The sequence below is a fragment of the Haematobia irritans genome, chromosome 3 (genome assembly GCF_050003625.1).
Source record: "Haematobia irritans isolate KBUSLIRL chromosome 3, ASM5000362v1, whole genome shotgun sequence".
In the NCBI taxonomy this organism is placed as follows: Eukaryota; Metazoa; Arthropoda; class Insecta; order Diptera; family Muscidae; genus Haematobia; species Haematobia irritans.
In genome coordinates this window covers 52,681,750-52,704,814 of record NC_134399.1, presented here as the reverse complement: position 1 = coordinate 52,704,814, position 23,065 = coordinate 52,681,750, and the positions used below count along the sequence as shown (strand labels likewise).

The following is a 23,065-nucleotide window of genomic DNA, read 5'->3' as shown; positions in this document are numbered from 1 at the left end:
TCAAACCTGCCTGGTATGCTGCCTAATATAGAGGATCTATTTTGTAACGTTGCATCTCGCGCTCTAGACCAACCCTTACAGTCATGGGGTGATTGCCTATCCGCAAAACGCTGATTTGGATGGTTTCTGAGATAACAACCCAGGAGATAATGCTTTGATAACATGTACTTTTGTCTAATCAGAACGATGATCTTGGTCTCCGTATTAAGATGAACCAGGCAGTTCTAAGGGCAGCGTTCTGACAGTTACATATGTTATTCCACTGCGCGTCACTTGTCTGAGGTGTCCACACTGTACCACTGACCGGTCAATTGCCTTATATATATAGTCAACAAGGTTTCTCTGTACGAACCGCAAGTGGTGCCGTCAAGCAAGGACCTTACTCCTAGCGCGGCCTTTATGGAAATATATACATAAAATCATGCCCGATTTCAATTACGATTTCAAAAACCCTTAACATTAATCGTGTCCAATGTTTGATGGTTCTACAAAGGGTCCTGCGTTCAATCTCAGTTTCGATCGAACACTAAAAAATTTTTCAGCGGTGATTATACCCTCTCAATAATGTTGGTGACATTTCTGAGTGTTTCATATATCTCTCACGAAAAAAATATATTTTATCTTGAATGGGATCTAAGAATACTACTAAATTTCAAACTTGCGAACATATATTAATACAAAATAATCTTACATATACATTGCACTCGCGGTAACGTGAAATAATTAAAATCAAGAGAGTTTACGTTAGCGAACTTCAGAGAATTTCAGAACAAAACATAGCCATATTCGGGAGTTTTACACGTTCTAGCGTGATAGTCTTTTATTTTTGTTATTAGTTATGCCAGCCTTGCATACATAAGGTCGTGGGTTCGATTCCTGCTTCGACCGAACACCAAAAAGTTTTTCAGCGGTGGATTATACCACCTCAGTAATGCTGGTGACATTTCTGAGGGTTTCAAACAGGGTTGATAAAGTTGACATTTTTGTGCTTTTATTGATACATTCGACTGCCAAAAGCACCGTGGCACGGCCGCGAGCCATTTGGTACTTTTTCATCACAATTACTCTATATAGAGTTATTCTGCCCTAAATGTGAACGTTTCTCAGATATGCACTCAACTCTAAAAGTTATAAATAGCGGACATTGAAGAAATAAATATTTTCCAAAATGAGGATATTTTAGCTTTTCTTACAGGATCTCAACATTTTTGAGGGACAGAGTATTATAAGATAGAGTATATATTTGAAACGCCCAAAAGGAGACGAACTAGACACATGGTGTCTTTAGCAATAATGCTTAGAGCTGGCCCCTGAGCCGGTTGACACAGTTGGTAGAAATCTACAAAAAATTGTATATTTTTTACTATTTTGTAAATTGGTAGTATTCTTGATTTTGGTAGATTTTGTAAAGAGGTAACAGGTTGGCATATAAGTCCCCGGTCTAACAAAGAAAAACACATTTTTTTTGTCAAAATTTGTTGTTATTATTCAACATAGTTCCCTTCAAGAGCGATACAACGATTATAACGACCTTCCAATTTTTTGATACCATTTTGGTAGTACTCCCTGTGAGCATCCTTTTGAGGTCTCAGAACAAGAAAAAGTCGCTGGGGGCCAGATCCGGAGAATACGGTGGGTGGGGAAGCAATTCGAAGCCCAATTCATGCATTTTTGCCATCGTTCTCAATGACTTGTGGCACGGTGCGTTGTCTTGGTGGAACAACACTTTTTTCTTCTTCATATGGGGCCGTTTTGCCGCGACTTCGACCTTCAAAAGCTCCAATAACGACCTTCAAACGCTCCCTTCTCAAGATAATCGATAAAAATTATTCCATGCGCATACCAAAAAACAGAGGCCATTACTTTGCCAGAGGACTTTTGAGTCTTTCCACGCTTCGGAGACGGTTCACTGGTCGCTGTCCACTCAGCCGACTGTCGATTGGACTCAGGAATGTAGTGATGGAGCCATGTTTCATCCATTGTCACATATCGACGGAAAAACTCGGTTGTATTACGAGTTAACAGCTGCAAACACCGCTCAGAATCATCAACACGTTGTTGTTTTTGGTCAAATGTGAGCTCGCGCAGCACCCATTTTGCACAGAGCTTCCGCATATCCAAATATTGATGAATGATATGACCAACACGTTTCTTTGATATCTTTAAGGCCTCTCCTATCTCGATCAACTTCATTTTACGGTCATTCAAAATCATTTTGTGGATTTTTTTGATGTTTTCGTCGGTAACCTCCTCTTTCGGGCGTCCACTGCGTTCACCGTCCTCCGTGCTCATTTCACCACGCTTGCATTTTGCATACCAATCAATTATTATTGATATCCCTGGGGCAGAGTCCGGAAACTCATTATCAAGCCAAGTTTTTGCTTCCACCGTATTTTTTTCACTTCAGAAAACAGTATTTTATCAAAACACGAAATTCCTTTTTTCCATTTTTTTTCACAATAACAAAAGTTGCTTCACAAAAGACGCTCTATCTCACAAACTAATTTACTTACAGACGTCAAATTTTGACACGAATCATTTGAAGGTTGGTACTATATAAAAATAATATGCATTTAATACTAGCGACGCCATCTACGTGTCAGACCGGGGACTTATCAGCCAACCTGTTACTCCTTCACATATTTTCTATTAAAATAAACTTTTGACAAAATTTTATATAGAATTTTTATATAAAATTTTGTCAAAATTTTCTATAGAAATAAAATGTTGACAAAATTTTCTATATGAATACAAAATTTTGTATACATATAAATTGTTGATAAGAATAAAATTTTTCCTATAGAAATAAAATTTTGGCAAAATTTCCTATAGAATAAAAATTGCACAAAATTTTCTAGAATGTTTGTCAAATTTATTTGGGCAAAGCCCTATAGACTGCAAGATGGTTGGATGGACGCACGTTTCGGAATTACCACATTCCTCATCAGCATCCTCTACTTGCAGCAAAACTATCAACCAATTATCAGAATAAATTCAGGCAGTTTAGTAAACCCAACAAAAACCGCACTTGAACCCTCCGAAAAAAGGTTTTACATTGATAGCCGGCTTATGCCGAAATAAATTCGAAACAAACAATTTTGATAATTTTTTTTATAGAAATAAAATTTTTACAAAATTTTCGCTGAAATAAAATGTTTACAAAATTTTCTGCAGAAATACAATTTTGACAAAATTTTCTTTAGAAAAAATTTTTGCAAAATAAGATTTTCTTAGAAAAACTAAAAAAAAATGTTTAAATCGGTCTAGATTTAAACATAAGTATACTTTTACAATAGTCTTTAAATTTGATTTTATGTCATTTTAGCATCTTTTGGCTTCGAAAAGTAAATTTCGAATACATTTTTAGTACTTTTTCGTCAACATCATTTATCATCTGGTTTCAAAGCTTCTCTAAGTGATTTCACTGCAATGTGGAACGCCGTTCGGACTCAGCTATAAAAAGGAGGTTCCTTAACATTTAATCGGGCAGCACTCAGTGATAAGAGAGAAGTTCACCAATGTGGTATCACAATGGACTGAATAGTCTAAGTGAGCCTGATACATCGGGCTGCCACTTAACCTAACCTAACCTTATATAAAAAACTTAATTTAATTTTCATGAAAAATATCAATGGGTATGTAGTTATAAAGCAATTTAAATTAATAACTAAAATTCACGAAAAAAGCCATCTAGATCACTAAAAAATTCCGTAATTGTATTTGGCATTTGAATCTGCCTTTAATTTCAAAAATCATGTTTTTCAGCGTTACGGAGTAGAAAATGCGTGTTCACGTTAGGCCGTATGCACGTTACCGCGAGTGCACTGTATTGTTATTTATCTTACAATATGATTTAAAATTGCTGCAATTTATACGATTCAATTTTCGCATAAGATTGTAATATCCGTTAGAGTAGTTCATTGTAATTCGCTTAATAGTCACAAGAGTTATGACTTTATATGAACATACATGGCGCAGAGACTTCTTTTATATTGTAATAATAATAAATAAGTAAAAAATATCATAAATGTATATGACATTCAAATGTAACCCCTTACGAATCTGTCCGGGATCTTGCTCTCTATAATTGTGATTTGAATCTAACAAATATTAATCTGCTTCTTGATTTTTTACACGAGACAAACTATTTATTTATTTATTTGTATATTTCTACACAGCAAGACAATGTCTTATAATTATTGTGCAGATTTCAATGGTTCAAATAATATCCATCTTAATTAGGGTTACATTAATTACATTAATTTTTATAAAAATTTGAGAAAAAAACATTTTTTTTTAAATAGTAATAATTTAAGTAATTAAGGATATTTTAAATGTAATATGTTATTAGTATTTCTAATACTATCGTAGAAAGTTTAGCATATAAATGCAAAGACGCGATAGTATTTAACACGTTGACTGTCAACTACGAGATAACTCGTAAGGCCATTTCCCTTCCAGGAAGCCAACTGAAAAAATAGTGTGAAAAAATCAAAATGTCATTTTTGGCCAGTTTTCTGAAAATGGCCTTGGCAGTCAACGTGTTAAAAAAGAAGTTTTATTAAGGACAAGATAGATGTAAATTAATTCCGATGTAATTGAAGTATTCGTTTTTTAAAAATAAAGGGGTTGCTGATGCTTTGTATGTTGCCCGGTTATGTGTTCCAAAGACGTATTGTACTGATAAAGAAATGCCATTCGGAAACAAGACATCGGCGCCTAAATGGTATTATTTTTCTTTCTCTGCTTGATCTTGTGAATCTCAATTTGTAATACAAGTTATCCGATGTCCGTTTTACAATAAGTTTCTGCAAAAATATCAAAGCTCTTGAATTGAGGAAGTTCTGAAAACTAAATCCATAAAGAGAATTCGCTAGATGTGTGACCCGTTGTCGCCTATTCAGTCCATACACATAACGGATGATGCTATTGAAGGCAACATTTAACCTCCGTAGTCTCGCCGAGTCACAATTAGCAAAAAGTTCACAGACAAAAATCAGTCGTGGTACAAGTAAAGTTTTCGCCAAGAGAATTCGTATGTTTAGTGGCGTATAGGAATGGCTAAACCACAGCGCTCTTAACCTAGGATATGTCTGGCCCGCAGCAGAATTGACATGATCTGTCCAACTAAGTGAACTATTGAAAATCACTCGTCGCTCTGGCGACAACATCTACCTTCTGATCATTTATAAGAATATCCGGCGCATGTGGGTGGAAATGTTTGTTCCTGTGTATTATAAGGCATTTCGATTTCGTAGGGTTCAGCAATATTCCGTTAGCATGCCCAATTAAATACACGGTCAAGATCATAGTTAAGCTTGTCTACAGTGTCAATGATACTGCCAACATGGTCGCTCAACAAAACCTGGACGTCATCAGCGTACATGACAGTCTGGCAATACTCTAACTGAAGGGGAGATCGTTGGCATATAGGGAGAATAATAGGGGACCAAAAATGGACCCCTGCGGCACACCCTTATATACAGGTAATGGTCCCGATGTATCGCCTCCACTATAAACTGATTGAATCCTGTCCTTAAGGTACGACAAGTCAGGTCCAATGCAGTTGATGAGAATTTAAAGAAACGCCTCAATTTCATGGCCAGAAAGAAAGAAATCCAATTTTGTTGTCATCAATATCTCTTCTAATCGATTCTGAAACCTCAGCCAGGGCAGTGATGCAACTATGGTCCGGCGAAACCCAGACTGCCTACCAGACAACAGTAACTCCCGGTGAAGATATTCTGACATCTGAGAGTGCAATATCTTCTCAAAAACCTTAGACAAGTAGCAAATGATAGATATGGGACGAAAAACCAAATTAGATTTGGGAATGTTTCCGTATAGAGGGGTACGTACTTGTGGTTAAAATCGTATTAAAAAATGCGTAAAAAATGGCAAAATCATTGGAAGTATGATCCTAATAAATTTTGGATCAATACCATCAAGACCGATGGCGTTAGACATCACTTTGGAGAAGCTAATAACCACCTCATCGTATGAGACACATCGTGACACATTTCTTTAAACGAAAATGTCAATATACAGTGCAATATGAAGATAATTTGCTTGGTCGCCCAAATTATCATTTTACTTTCACATCGCTAAATCCTTGAGAAAAATACTTTCGAATTGTCCTTTAAAGATTCGTCATGCAGAACCACTTGAATTTCAATAAAGGGGCCCAAAAAATATCCAAGCAATTATCTTAATAAATGGAATTTTCATTAAAAAGTGAGTAAAACAAAATATACGTTAAAATGACTTAAATTATGCAAGATATCTCTTTGCTTACTTTTCTGTCTTCTACCTCTGCTGCATGCTATTGATATCGCCGTCAGCCTTTGCGAGTTCCGCAAACCAACGAATAAATACACTTTAAAAATTAAATACAAGTGCATATATTTTTGAACAGCGGAAGCCTGATATAAAGCTGTCTATATGCTGTTGTACGTGCGCTTGGTAGGCAGGACGTATGTAACCAACGATTTATATTTAATGTAATTTTTATATATGTATGTGTGTATACGTAAAAAAATCAAAAGTTTCCCCGGTGCTATGACGAGATGATTGTTGGTCGGTTTGTCCATCGGTCGGTTGGATGGCCTCTGTATGCCTGTCATCTTTTGAATGTCTAAATGAATAATTGATGGCGTAAAAAACAATCATCACAAAAATATGCTTTTGCATACCCCTTTCCTAGCAAATGAGCAGTGTTCGCCGCTAAGTGAGATGATGAGAGGGAGGAATCTTTTAAAGCTATCCTTTATGGTACATTTTGCCCATACATTGGACTTTGTTTATGTTTGCATTTCTTTCTTCATGCGAGGGTGCGATTCTTTTGTTTTGTTGTTGTGGCAAAAATGTTTGGTGTTATGGTTAAATTGTTTGCAGTTAAAAATGGTTCGCCTTGGCCTCCCAACCGTAAGCTGGTGCAATGCGTTGATACGACTCCATTTTCAATTTAAAACTGTGTTTCAGCGTACATTCGTTCATTTGACTCCCTCGTGAGTTAATTAAACTCAATTAAATTAATTTTTTTGTGAAGTTTTTTTTTTTCACCAATGTTTTGTCCGTTATATGATGGCTGTCATTTAGTTGATGTTATTTTTTACTTTTTGTCTGTGGCTTTGAGAGTTTCAACTCTCCACTTGTTCACTATGCCGTATGTGCGAATTTTTTGTTTTGTTATTGTGTTGTTTTGATTTGATTTTTTTAATATTTTAATTTATGAAAAATAAACATTTTACACCATACTATTATGGGAAAAAGTGTGTAGTAAAACAATAAATGTTTATATATACTCTCGGGCGGCGATGATGGGACAATTGAAGGTAATTGTAATGAATTTATTTATCACATTAATTAAGAAAAAGGTTGGTATATGCCATTTTAGTAGTTTCGGTGCACGTTGTTTCAAGGAAATTTAATTAATTAAATATGTATATTCTATAAAACCATTCTTATTGAATTTTAATTAAATTGCATAGATTTTTTTATTATTTCATACCATATAAAACGTTAAGTAGGTATATATATATATATATATATATATATATATATATATATACCTATATATATATATATATATATATATATATATATATATATATATATATATATATATATATATATATATATATATATATATATATATATATATATATATATATATATATATATATATAATATATATATATATATATATACCTATATATATATATATATATATATATATATATATATATATATATATATATATATATATATATATATATATATACCTACTTAACGTTTTATATGGTATGAAATAATAAAAAAATCTATGCAATTTAATTAAAATTCAATAAGAATGGTTTTATAGAATATACATATTTAATTAATTAAATTTCTTGAAACAACGTGCACCGAAACTACTAAAATGGCATATACCAACCTTTTTCTTAATTAATGTGATAAATAAATTCATTATTCATTCATTCATATATATAAATATATATATATATATATATATATATATATATATATAATATATATATATATATATATATATATATATATATATATATATATATATATATATATATATATATATATATATATATATATATATATATATATATATATATATATATATATATATATATATATATATATATATATATATATATATATATATATATATATATATATATATATATATATATATATATATATATATATATATATATATATATATATATATATATATATATATATATATATTCCGATATTCGGAATCGCAAGAATTTTGTTTTCTTTTAAAGAAAAAATTGAGGTACTATCGGACTTAAATTCAATTTGTATTTGAACTTCTTATGAAAGAGAACTATGTTCCCAAAATTTAAATTTGTATGTTTTAGAGTTAAGAAAATATTGCCAAATGGAAATTTTGAAATATTGGAACACACCAATTGATAAATTCAGATTACTATGCCAGGTATCAGTGGACAATATGAATAATTTTCATTGCAAGCTACAAGCTAAACAAACAAGTTTTTCAGTGGTGGTTTAACTCCTGTTGATGACATTTTTGGTGATTTTAAAGCTTCTTCAACTTAATAAATTAAGTGTGTAAATATAACCATCGCGATAGGCGGTAGGCGGTAGGCGAAACATTTTTGCCGCAACGGCAAATACAATAAGCTTGACGGCGAATAATTCCCTTGTTCACGTTTCCTAGCGTTTTTGTTGTCAATACAGCACGCTTTGACAATATTAAACAATGAAGTTGAATAAAAACATACAATGGCTTGTTATTTGTTGAGTTATTTCAAGAAAAAATAATCTACACGTCTCCAAGCAACAGCAATTCCTAGTGGTGAGTTAAAAAAATTGATAAGCGATGGCAACACTATACCAGTTTTCGCCAAGGAGTTAGAATAAGTTTTAATTTAGCGACACGCCGCTAGCCGTCACGGTATTCCGTCGCGGATTTTGGGCTTCCCATAAGAAATACACGTAAATAAGTGTTCGCCTACCGCCTATCGCTATGGTTATATTTACACACTAAACCTTTGTTTATTAGACTTCTTGAGCTTCCTGAAGACGCAATTTTCACTCGATCTGGTTGATATTCGACATTTGAAGCCAATGTATGTCTTCTAATTACCACACAAAACTTGGCCCATATCGGTAAAATAATTATATATAGTCCCCATATAATCCCATCCCCAGATTTTACTATTTGAGTGTCCTGAGGCTGCAAATTTTACTCGATCTGGTTGAAACTCCAAATGTGACGCCTGTATACTTTCTCTGGAGGTATCATACATAAATTGGTCATTTGGTCATTGATTTGATGACATATAAATACCACACAAAACTTGGTCCATATCCGTAACATAATTATAAATTCATAGTTCATAGCTAACATAGCCTCCATATTAATCTCTTGATTACACTTCTCGGCGGTCCATATGCTAACCGTATATAGATTTTTCAGATTCTTATGCATTTCTATACGTATAAAATAGGACATGCTGATGAAGAGGCATTTTAATGTATATAGCCAACATATCAAGATATGACTTCTAAAATGCTCCAGACATTCAGTTTGTGTATGATGACGTATTCACTATTGTAATATGCGATTTATGTAGCTATAGTGTCCACATAAAATAATTCGATTGCTGACAACAGTCTATGTTAGCATTTTTTGAGCAATTGGTACATAAGATTCGGATTGGAAGAACTTTCGGTATTTACTTTGTGTTTTACGAAAGTTTCTCATGGTAATCTGTCTCGTATAAACACTACACCCATTCTGTTCCTGGAATCCTGGTCGTGTTATCAAATTACTCCAGCCTCATCTTCACATTCATTGATTCTGTTCCTGTTATCCTGATTTATGTTGTTAAATTGTTTCTGTTTTATCTTATTGTAGCGTTTTTTTTATCACATTTTTAGTTCCAATATTCTCCGTCCTAATTCTAAAATGTATTTTTCAGATTTTTCCTCTTGATCCTAATTGTCATATATTTATTTTTGTTTGCTTATTATCATTATTATTCAGAGGGCCCTCCGGATGACTGAGAAATGGGCGAAAGACAATGCTCTTAGGGTAAATCCTGCAAAGACAGAACTGGTCATGTACTGCAAAGATGGCAAAACTTCCATGGTTAGGCCCATTTCCTTAGGGGGTATTGAAATTCCCTTTGGTGAGTGTGCAAAATACCTTGGCGTTATTTTGGTCAGAAAGCTGAACTTTAAGCTTAATATTGAAGAAAGGGCGAGAAAAGGCAATAGGAAAAAAGTGGGGACAAAACCAAAAATTGTGCATTGGCTATACACGGCAGTGGTTAGACCCATAATGATATATGGTGTTGTAGTCTGGTGGCCGGCACTTCACCAGCCGACAAGTTTAGACAAAGTTCAGCGTATGGCGTGTTTGTGTATCTCAGGCGCATTCAGCAAGACAGGAACAAGTTCCCTTAATGTCATGCTGCATCTATTGCCTTTAGACATTTTGGCCAAACAGTCAGCTGCAACAACGGCTGTGCGGTTGCGCGAGCTATCGCTGTGGTCGGAAAAAAGCTACGGTCACAGTTCGGTCCTCAAAATAATGCCAGATGTGCCTAACGTAGTGGATTACACTTTGGCGAGTCCACTTTTCGACAAAATGTTTGAAACTCTAATTCCCAACAGTGGGGCGTGGTGCACACAGACACCGGGGAATAAAGAATATATAGATTTCTACACTGATGGCTCCAAATTGGATGGACAATTGGGTTTCGGAGTATATTCTAATGATCTGGAACTTTGAATAGCGAAAAGATTACCTACTCACTGTAGTGTTTTTCAGGCTGAAATATTAGCAATAAGAGAGGTGGCGAATTGGCTGAGAAGTAATGTTCCAAAATATGTGGGCATTAATATATACTCAGACAGTCAACCTGCAATAAAATCCTTGGAATCTGTGTTCCTCAACTCGAAAACGGCCATCGACAGCCGCAAATCTCTCAATGAGATGGCTGAGCAGTACAATATTCACCTAATATGGGTGCCTGGCCATAGGAATCTGTTGGTATGCCCCTGGCTACCTGCAAGCTCATGCTGCGTGAGAAGGCTGTTATGATGGCAAATGTTCGATGGGAGGATTGCAAGGGCTGTAATGACACCAAGCAAATATGGCCCCATTTAAACTTAAACCGCACACTAGATATGCTAGTGTTCTCGAGACGTCAGCTGTCATTATTATTATTGTTATTATTTTTATTGTTATTATTATTATTAATTATTATTATTAATAATATTATTATTGTTACTGTTATATTTTTATTTTATTTTATTGTAACCAGCTGCTAATTATGCTGTGTAAAAAAATAAATAAAATTATATATATTTTTTTGGAAATTCGAATTAGCGATGAAACGTGTGTACACACAAAAAATTATCACCAACATTTTCAATTAAACACTTCATTGAATTTGGAAACGAATTCAACCAATATTTTAATTGATTCAATTAATTATTTAATCAAATCCGAATAAAAACCAATTAAAAAAATGATTGATATTTGTTACGTTTCCAATTAAAATATTAATTGATTCAATCAATGTGTTAATCAATTCGGAAATAATTTTCAATTATAATTATATGTGATTGATCCAATCACCTTTGTGATTGCAATTGAATAATTTTGAGCGATGGAAAGAGCGAAAAGAAAACAAGAGAAACGGGTATTTATTCAACAATGTATGATGGAGAGATCAGTCTGTGAAACGGTCGGGTTTTTGTTTTTCGCGTAAATTGAAAAACATGATTGGCAACATTCTGTCTGCTGCATTCAAAATGTGTGCATAAATATTTTGAACGCAACAACAAATCATAGCAAAGGGTTGAAATAAATAAAGTGTGCAAGAACAAATGGCCACGTGGTAAAGGGTTAAAAAAATATATGACAGAACGCATTTGAAATTACCTGTGTTTGTGTTTTGTGTTATTGTAAAAATGGAAAACAGTCTACGTTTATTGAAGGTATTTTTTATTCATTTCATATTTCATATTCATATTTTTTATTCATTTCTTTTAGTGACCAATTTTATTTCGTGAAATTGACCAATCAACTCCATCATTTTATCAAATATATAAGAATATAAGAATAGGTTTGCAATCAAAAGGTGGGTACCGTATTGATCTTTTAAAATTATAAATTTTTTCACTCCTAATTTTCTTACAACCAAGAGCGGTATGGCCTTTTTCAGTTTGAACCCAAGTAGAGAGCAGTATATCTGATATATATACTAATGAGCTGAATTATGTAATGGTAAAAAGTTCTTTCTTTCCATTAATATTTTTTTCTATTTCCAGAACTTGCAAAAGATACCAAATATTACATTGCTTTCCCATTATTTTTGTCTTTGATCGTTTAATAGACGATTTCAATGTGTGGAAATTCTGCAAAGGAATTGTTACTAAAATTAAATTACCGAGCTCCTAATACACCTTTTTATGCTAAAAGACTCCAATTGCAAAAGAAGATTATAAATATGCAACCTGGAACTAAGAACTGAACTTGATATTCTATGCAGGTAATGTTTACCAAAATTAACTTTTAATTGAACAAAATTAAATTCTATTTATTCTGTTTACTTTCAGAAAAACTAACTTAGCTTACAGGCTGCTGGAAATCTAGGCGCATCTACAATTAGAAGGAACATGCTGACATGGTTATTATGATAAGGAAGATAATGATTTATATAGTTTATTTTTTTCACCCTATAGTTGTTATTGATAGTAATTGTATGTGTAAGTTATGTTAGAACAAAATACACAAGAACCAAATTTATTTGTCTATTGCATAATTAAAAAAAAATAATAAAATATTGAATATGTTTTATAAGAAACACATTTTCTTTTATTTCAAATAAAACTAAATACTATTTTGGGGGTGCAATATATAAATTTTTTGATTGAAATTTATAGCCAATTTCAATTAATTATTTAATTGAATGAATCAAATAGTTGATTGATTTTTGTCGCGAAATTAATTAAAATTTCAATTGATTCAATAAAAACTGTGATTGAATTTTATGTTAAAAATCAATCACGTTTTTAATTGATTCAATCACACAATTAATTGATTCCGTGACAAAAGTCAATTAAATTTTTAATTGAAAATCGTGTTGATTTTCAATCAAAATGGGTGATTGATACTATCATTTTCGTGATTAAAGACATTTCAATTAAAAAAATGATTGAATCCGCGATTTTCGTGATTGAAATAAAAAAAAAAATTTTTGTGTGTATAGTCGGGCTTGTGTACATTGGTACCTGGCATTTTCTTTCCAATATCTTGAAAGCACCAAAAAGCTCAAGTATACAAATTTTTATTTATACAAACACTAGATAACCTTTTAGAGGGATTATAAAATTTAGATTGTAACCATATCAAGTTTTAAGACAACTAAACATTTTTCTTCGAAATCTTCCTCATTTGTATCTTCTGAATCAATATCACACTTATTTGAAGTAACTATTTAATTGTCTGTGCCAGGCTCCCTTTCTCAATTAAAAGGCGACGCGACGGAAACGTTGATGACGTAATTTTGAAACGCTTTGCCCATTTTCATTTTTTCCACTTAAATTTTTGATATATTGGTTTTAAAGGACATCATAAAAGTTGTCAAAAAATTGTATAGACTTGGGATACAGAATAGGTAATAATACTTGTGAAACTTACTAAATATCCATTTCTATTCGATTGGACTTGTGAATTTGTCTCACCTCACACAAATTTTTTTTTCAGATTCAATTTCAAAATTAATTGATCCAATTAATTTTTTAATTGAAATGTCTTCATTCAATTTTCTGTTTCAGTATTTGTGCAATTAATATTTGATTTCTGCAAGTATACTTAATATTTGTCTGAATTTTGTAAAATCTGCTATTTCCTCACTTCCAGTTATACAACTGAACTTTATAAAACTAAATCGTTATTGAAATACCTTCATAAATTTGCTCGATTTCATCTATAATTTTGTAATCTCAAAATATTTAATAGGGAATTTATCGAAGAAATCTCCATTGTTATGGTTTTTCTTACATTTTTAGATGAATATTTATAATCAACTATGATTATAACATTTTATTCACTTTCCTGGTATGATCGACACTGATAAATAATTTTGAATAGCCAAAATTTATTTTTTTTAATATTTATTGGTTTAACTAAATTCGTGCGTTTCTTAGATCATTTTTTTTTTGTTTACATTAAATGCTAAAGCTCGATATGTTTTTGTTTTGGGATTGTGATTTGTGACGGACAAAAAGGGATTTATTATTTAGAGACATCGATACGAGTCTTCATTTTAAACTAGATTTCTTGCATTACCCATCATATCGTCTTCTTCCGGAATTTCATTATCGTTGACATTGTTAGCGGGAGTAGTAGGCGCTGATGATAATGAAGCGCTGTTGATGACGCTATTGCTTTGTTGTGATGACGCCTCTTCATCAGCATGACACATTTTCCGATGTTTGTGGACAAAATAATAACTGGGAAACTTACAACCACATGTCTTGCATGGATAATATTGTACATTCATGTCCAAGGGTCGTACTTCACGTCTTAGAAAATCCGTTGTCGATGGTGCAGTTAGAGTGGAGCACACCTGGCTTAGAGGTTGATGGCCTGATGTCGATGTTGTATTCCTTACCGCAAATGGGCGAATATTTTGTAAATTTGGTCCTTTGATCACTGTTGTCTGATCGGATACAGGTGATGAAAGGTGAATCGCAACATCAGATGAAGTGGTTTGTTTCTCCCCGGACGATATACATGTGGCCTGTAAAGTTAGTGGATTTAAATGGCGTTTGGCATGCTTCTGGTAGCAGTATTGAGATTTGAATGTATGCTTGCAATATACGCATACAAAAATTTCATTTTGCACTTTACGGCCAACTTTATTGCCACCAATGCTCGATCCACTAACACCGTTGTTGTTAGAACCCAAAGCACCTATACTCCCGTTCGATGTTTCACTATTTTCCGATTCTTCTCCGTGATGCATTTGCTGTTTCTGTTGTTGTTGACTTATGGTTTTGGCCATTTGTTGATGGAATGACAAGGAAACACTCTGCGGTGAACGTTCTGGACCAGAGATAGAACCACTTGCTGTTTGGCAAGATGCCGTCATAGAACATGGATCCGGCTTGTGACCATAAGCGGTATTTAAAATACGTTTAAAGCGCACCGGACCATCACAGCTGGCGACATCTATTATTACTTTATTTGCATCCGAAGTATCCAATTGCGATGCTGGTATTGGGGCTTTGGCCACTTGTAGTCCTGAAGAAGATGGGCCGGATTTTCGACGCCTATCTGATTTATTCGATTTTTTGTGAGTCTTCTCATGTCTAGATTTGTTATTTGGCGGCGTCGCCATAACAGAATCTTTATTGCGATTATTTTTGTAATTGGAGTCCGAGTGAGATTTTTTTAAAGGTATTTTCGTTTCACTGACTTCAGTCACTACTTCCGCGTCTTCTGATGTGGTATCTATGAAGACTTCGATATCCTCATCATCGTCGTCATTGTGTTGAGTACTGGCAAACTCTCCAAGTGTAAGTGATATACGTTCATTTGGCGTCGTCGATAGTTTATCTAATTCATCAACATCTATGTCGACTTCTTCGTCGTTATTTGAATCAGTTTCATTAATTTTTGGCATTGCAACATTGGTAATTGTAGTGGTTGAGCGATTTACTAATGGGGATGTAGACTGGGGCGCTTGGAAAGTTGAAGTCAAGGGTAAGAATCCAAAATTAGGCAAGTGTGGCTTACTAGCAATGGGACGTATAATTTTACTCGAACTCTGGTGACTGCTGTGTGCGTTGGACGACAATGAACCACTATTGGTACCAAAATATCCCTCAGCTTGGGCTCTTGCCAAGTATGATCTGAAATATAATAATAATAATATTGGTTTTCTATTACTGTTGGAGGTAACCCAAACTATTTGCTATTCTAATATAGCAAGCTATTCTTAATGAATTACACTAAAGAGTTTTAAGCGACATGTCGAAAGTTTTAAAGTCCATTGTTTAAAAACTACAAATTATTTAAAATACCAAAGGCTAAATTCGAATTCATTACAGTAATCCCTCGATTTACGTCGTCTCGTTTTACGTTGTTTCGATTTACGTCGTCAAATTGTTTGTTCCATCAAACTTCGATTTACGTCGTCAATTTTTTTACCCACTTTATCAGAAACGCCTTCCATACGTAAAATAAATATCAACGATGATGACATCGAAACCTTTTTTTTTTGAAATTCTTACCGAAATTACTGAACTACCTTTTTGAAGTTTTTTATTATGTACACTCACATACATACATAAATGGACTTAGGAGTAAGTATGAGCAATTGTTAATTCGGTTTACGTCGTTTCGACTAACGTCGTCAAATTCCGGAACCAATCATGACGTAAATCGAGGGATTACTGTACTATCTAGTGTTTTGCTGGTGACAGAGATTTCTCAATGTTTAAAAAAATATCAACACACCTACAAATTTCTAAGGCTCTTGGCATATGCAGAACATGCGTTGCCAATAAAACGCTAAAAATATTCTCCACATTTAAATCAAGATATCCCGTATACATATAGGATAACAGCGGTGCAAACTGATCAGGTGTTACATTACTCAAATAGACCATAAAATCTGATTCGTGTGACGTGTGATGATGCGGTTGAGAATGAGGGGTAGCGTGGTCATCCAATCTTATGGCCGAACGTAAATAGCCGCTATGCATTCCCAACACAATACTATGAGCCATAAATCGCATAGTTGTTGGACCTGGTCCCACTTCTAAAATTACATCAGGAGATGTTGATATGAGATTGGAGTTTAAATTCGTTAACCCAGTAACTCCAACTAATGTTAATCCATTTGCATTGTGCGAAGTTGCTTCGAGCGATCGATTTGTTCCGCCAGAACTAGAAGAGGAACTTCCCGTTGTTCCAGTTAACCAGTTTGTAAACATTTTTACTAATTCACAAAACTCATTGATATGTTTATATTCCTAATTCTATGTTCGCTTTAATTATTTCCCGATTGGTGACCTGTACGGTGTGTGGTACTGTTGGTAATTCGTTTATAACTGTTAGCAGTCCATCACTTAACGTGCCTATTTATACACATGTCACAGGACTTTCCGTACAATTCAGTTATTTAGCGTTTTTATATTTCATTTGCCTTGGCGGTTGTAATGTGCATGGCTAATTGTAAAAAAGCACAATTGTCTCAATTGGCTTGACTCCTTCTCTCTTTAGTTCGCATTGCGTTTGCTCTTTGCTTGCATCTCTCCAGAGTTTATATTACGTTGTACTCTCTTATTTGCTGGATGTTGGGTGGGTGCCTTGCTCTTTTGTAAATAACATTTGTCTGTAACATTAGTATTTTACTTCAGCAAAATATTTGTCCATTTTTTTTTTTTATCAAATACAAATCTAATAGAATTTGATTTTGGAAGGGTAATGCGAATGAGATTTTAGATTTGATTTTAAAAACTATTTTTAATATCCCAATATCCTTGGGAATTTTTATATTAATATTTTGAACATTTTACTCAAAAGCAAATCGCATAATTTTCAGGCATATAACTAACGTCAAAATGTTTTCAAATTGTGAAAATTGTTGTGGCGGATTTAGCTACAACGTGTGGGCATAGGTTACGTTAGGTAGCCCGATATATCAGGCTCACTTAGACTATACAGTCCATTGTGATACCACAGTAGTGAACTTCTCTCTTGTCACTGAGTGCTGCCAGCTTTACTGAGTTGGGATAATACACCGCTGAAAAACTTTTTGGTCGAAACTGGGTTCGAACCCACTAGGCGGCCATTGCACCACGGTGGCTCCATGCAAAATACCCACCACGTCGATTTAAATTTGGAAATAATCATTCGTAAATAAAAAAAATTGTAAAAAAAAAAAACAAAACAAAAGCTAAGCATTTCACAAAGTTGTACGACTATGGTAAAATACGTCGTAAATGCATGTAAAATATCTTACTGTTTACGACGACTCTGCCTATATGGAATACTTAACCTGTTAATTTCATCCGATTTTTCACTCATTTAATAGACAAACGAATAAAAGTTAATTTTGGAGAAGCTGTGGTGAAATTCTGAAGTCTATTTTGTCTTCGCTCCGGCTTCAATTCATCCAATTAGAGTGGAGGTTTTCCCATCACTTTTTATGTTAACCTCATTTGAATTTTCACTGTTTCCGCTAGAAGCTCTGCTGTGCATTTTATTATTCATGGCTTTGGTAAGTTGTGTATCCCCTCCCTTTTTTTAGTCTTGTCTATTTAAAACAAGTAAGGAAAGTCTAAAGTCGGGCGGGGCCGACTATATTATACCCTTCACCAATTTGTAAATCCACATTTTCGATACCATATCAAATCCGTCCAATGTGTTGGATGCTATATGCACCCATACACATAAATTCTGTATATCTGACCAGATCTGGACAGAGTTCTACAATACTTATAGATCTTACATTTAAGTCGGCTAACGCACTGAGGTGGAACACAAAAAAGTAAAAAAAAATATAGGAAACGTTTAAATATAAACCAATTTTGAGGCAACTTCGTAAAAGTTATTTATGATTTATCGGTCGATAGATGTGTATTAGAGTAATAGGAAAATTTGAGTCATTTTGATAAGTTTTAGAAAATGTGTGTATTTCGGCCAGTTTTGCCTAAATAGAAAAAACATATATATGGAATCTATATCGAAATCTGAACCGATTTCAATGAAATTTCACATGCATAGTTACTATGTTGATTCTACTCCCTGTGCAAAATTTCACGTAAATCAGATTACAACTTTGACCTCTGTGGTCATATGACGCAAAATCGGGCGAAAGATATATATGGGAGCTATATCAAAATCTGAACCGATTTCAACCAAACCTTAATTCTACTTACTGTGCAAAGTTTCAAGTTCAATTCTACTCCCTCTGCAAAATTTCACGTAAATCAGAGTAACACTTTTGCCTCTGTGGTCATATTAGTCCAAATCGGGCGATGATATATATGGGAGCTATATCTAAATCTGAACCGATTTCAACTAAATTTGGCACAATTAACGATACTATTAAACGTACTCCTTGTGCAAAATTTCAACCAAATCAGGGCAAAACTCTGGCTTTTGAAGCCATATAAGTCAAAATCGGACGAAAGATATATATGGGAGCTATATCTAAATCTGAACCGATTTCAACTAAATTTGGCACAATTAACGATACTATTAAACGTACTCCTTGTGCAAAATTTGAAGCAAATCAGGGCAAAACTCTAGCTTTTGGGACCATATAAGTCCAAATCGGACGAAAGATATATATGGGAGCTATATATAAATCTGAAAAGATTTAGCTGATATTTTGCATATTTTACGGGACTGTCAAAACATTCAGATGTACTAAATTTGAAGAACATCGGTTTATAAATACGTGAATTATGATCAAATCGGTGATAAATATATATGGCAGATATATCTAAATCTGAACCGATTTTTTCCAAAATCAATAGCGGTTGTCTTCGACCCGAAGAAAGACGTTATGCCAAATTTGAGGACAATCGGGCTTAAACTGCGACCTGTACTTTGTACACAAAATTACATATACAGACAGACGGACGGACAGACAAACGGACATCACTAAATCGACTCAGAATTTAATTCTAAGCCTATCGGTATACTAAAAGATGGGTCTATGACAATTATTTCTTGGCATTACATACAAATGTACAAACTTATTATACCCACAGTAGTGGTGAAGGGTATAAATAGACTGTTTTTACCTGTAACAGCAAACACTCCAAAAAGTGATGAACTTAATAATAATTCACCAAAGTACGCAAATTATTTTTGCCAGTGCCACCGGATGTTTTTTTAAAGAGGTAAACTCGCATTTCTTCCTCATGTTCTCTTTATAAAATAAAAACACGTGCTTTTTACTTTGTATGGGTAGTTGAGTTGTCCTGCTAACCACCAGCTTTCTCAATGCCACCCTCTATCACATTCTCTAGTTATACATGTTTCTTGTTCTCTTAAGGATAATACTCTTAGTATATGAACAATGTCTGTTTTTTTCAATACCTTTTTCTTGTGCCTCTTTGAATGTACGTGTGGTTTTATTTACATTTCCATTTCACTCGCCGATGAGCGCCGAAGTCATCGGTTGCAGCGAGTTATTTAATAAGGTTTGAAGTCGAATTCTTCACTCCTTTTAAAATGATTGTGAAAACATTATTATTAAAACATCGAGTTTTCCCTTTTGATTTCTATCTGTGTGTTTTAAGATGAAAGGAAGTGAGCTTGAATGCAACAAAAAGAAATGGAGAAATTTCTCTCTGGGGCATTGTCGGTATTGTAACTTTGATTTGATAATTGTATGTCAAACAAGCAATGATGTTTTTATCGAGGTTTGAGTGGAACGATATAATTTAATAAATAGAGCCAATTATTGAAAGTTTGTTCATACTTTATAATGCGAAATATTTCCTAGAAATTTTGCAAATAGTTATACAGCTATGAGTATAATCTCCTACCAAACTAAGGTTAAACGAATTAAACGAAGATTTACCTCGAAAATTAAGTTCAATTACTTAGTCTTTTTCGCCTTTGATATACATATAGATAGAATTTTTTAAAGTCAATAATATAAAATTATCTCACAATTTCTTCAAGATGTTTTAAAACAAACTAAAGATTCAGGGAATCGTACTAATGGCTTTTAGGCGAAATTTAATTACACTAGTTTACAAAAAAAATCATGAACATTTGATAGAGACTAGTTGTAGTATAAGTAAAGCATCATATTTGCTTAAATAAATAAAAAAAAATTACATTTGATGAGATGCGACTTTTCTTATGTATTTTGATCTGCTGAATTAAAAAAAAATGTTTAATTTTCTATGGAACAGTTTTTGAGATATCACGTTATTTTTAGTTTTTCGCTCTTTTTTCACTAAACAAATTATATCTCGAGTTTGAAACATGATTCTTTCGAAAATTTGCCCTTCTTGCTTCGATAGTTTTTGAACCACTTAACTTATCATAGATCCAATTGCACACGATTATTCGTCATACCTTTCTTTTAGGTACCAACAACGATATAATCGGACACTTTTAACTCGAGATATAATTTGTTTAGTGAAAAAAGAGCGAAGAACTAAAAACAACGGGATATCTCAAAAACTGTTTCATAAAAAAATTTGTAACATTTTTTTTTTCGAATTCAGCAAATCAAAATACATAAAAAAAAAACAAAGTCAGTTCAGTTTATACGAATTTTACTGTGTATTAAGGACACAGTTCTTTGATGAAATAGTATTTTTTTTTAAACCAAGTCATCATTTTTGAAAATATTCATTATTTCATCCAATGAAATGTTATAAAATATATAAATATGAAAAATCGATCATGACTTTTTGTTGTTTTGCTTTGAATTGAAAGAAAACGATGTCTTGCCACCCCATTTCGAATAAAACCAATTCCACCGAAAAATTGTCCAAAATTTAACTAAAAATTCAATCAGTCATTGCAGTCGTTCTTTAACAAAGCTCCAATTAAAACAAAATCGTTATTACATAGTTAACAATTCTTTTTGATGATGATACGGCCGATACTGTTGGGGTTTTTGTGTCATCGTTGTCGACGACATAAAAAAAAAGTCAGCACCCAAAAAGAGTTCAAATGTGTGAGTTCCAAGTTTTGTTCATAAACTTTTTCTTTCCGAAGCAATTAGACAAAATTACACAAACAATCAACGCCAAAAGTAATGAACGAAAAATTCAAATATCCGGGATTTTTGGTAAACACCATTAAAAGAGCGCGGAATTTTTGGTATCACTGTAAAAACAAGGGCTGTTGTGAGATGCTGTTTCCATATTTTTGTTGAGCTATATTGGCGGCGGGCACCCACCACTCAAGCTATTATTGCTGACACCAAACAAATCCTGTTGTATTGCTAACTTGTGTTAAGTGATTGAAATATCAATGGTATTATGTAGTAACAAGTCGGAACAAAACAATCATGTTGGTGGCGAGTGGCAGCAATCGTGCTCTATAGACCACTCCAGCAAAATTTTTTTCAATTCGTACACAACCATTCCTCTGGTTTCCATACTTTCGTGTAAAGGTTTTCGTTTTTGCAGGGATATTCGCGAAAATCCGCCACAAACGATGGTGGCGTTTTGTAATAACAAAACAATGACACAAGGACCTGCTATACGATAGCAGGAATAACACAAAATGGTATAAATACCACTAATCGTGTGCCTGCACTCCTATACTAATTGTTGTGGATACGGTTAGTTCACGTGTTTTTTGTAACAGTGGGCCTTAAATGGTCTGGTACTAAGGCAGAATTAATGAATATGTCGTTATAAAAGACCCGAAATTGATTGGACAACCAGAGGGAAATTGGTATTTCTTACTGTTGCTATGTTTTTCTGATACTGACAGTGCACTGGAACTACGTTTTAGGGCAAAAAATTCATATAATATTATGAACAAATTACTTCACGCCGAAAACAGGAATATGAACACCCCAAACATGTTTCAAGAGTATAATGTTAATTTTTCACAAACATATATTGTGTCATGAAATATTGCAAAATCAGCCAGGAATATTAAATATTTTTTGACGCCAGTTTATCTGCAAATTACAGACCACAAATTGATTCATGAATTATCGATTGATGCGTGGTCATTTGATTAATTTATCTTATGCAAAGTGCCAACCTCTAAAAAAATCTTACTTCGTTCTACAATGTATTTTGCACTACTGTGTGTAGATACAGGTAATTTTTCCGCTACCATTGTCCGTAATTTCATAAAATTTTTAACAGAATTCAAATTACGCTAATTGTCCCCACCAAAAACGAGCATTTCCTCACCCCCTTTATGTTCAATGTAGGTAGCATCACGAGTACCATGAGAGAGTACACAAATCCCATGGTTGGTCAAATGAAATGTAACGTGTGCTTTTAAAATGCTGTGAAGCGTGCG

The 23,065-nt window shown here is 33.5% G+C and overlaps 2 protein-coding genes across 5 annotated transcripts in view; one reads left to right on the top strand and one right to left on the bottom strand.

Moving 5' to 3' along the window:
• Positions 1-23,065, top strand: part of Smr (nuclear receptor corepressor smrter) — a 240,298-nt gene that overhangs the window by 187,505 nt on the left and 29,728 nt on the right. The gene's annotated exons all lie outside the window — the stretch shown is intronic.
• On the bottom strand, positions 14,183-17,115 carry LOC142231696 (uncharacterized). The gene is made up of 2 exons (XM_075302322.1): positions 16,550-17,115; positions 14,183-15,942 (listed from the first exon to the last, which is right to left on the bottom strand). Exons 1-2 carry the CDS (start codon positions 17,026-17,028, stop codon positions 14,352-14,354), a joined length of 2,070 nt encoding a protein of 689 aa, XP_075158437.1. The 5' UTR covers positions 17,029-17,115; the 3' UTR covers positions 14,183-14,351.

Bases quoted from the DNA above. Each gene is read 5' to 3' on its own strand.
- LOC142231696 (XM_075302322.1), bottom strand. From the start codon at position 17,028: ATGTTTACAAACTGGTTAACTGGAACAACGGGAAGTTCCTCTTCTAGT. The intron at 15,943-16,549 runs GTGTGTTGATAT...ATTATATTTCAG, and splicing joins AGAGCCTTAGAAATTTGTAG to ATCATACTTGGCAAGAGCCC.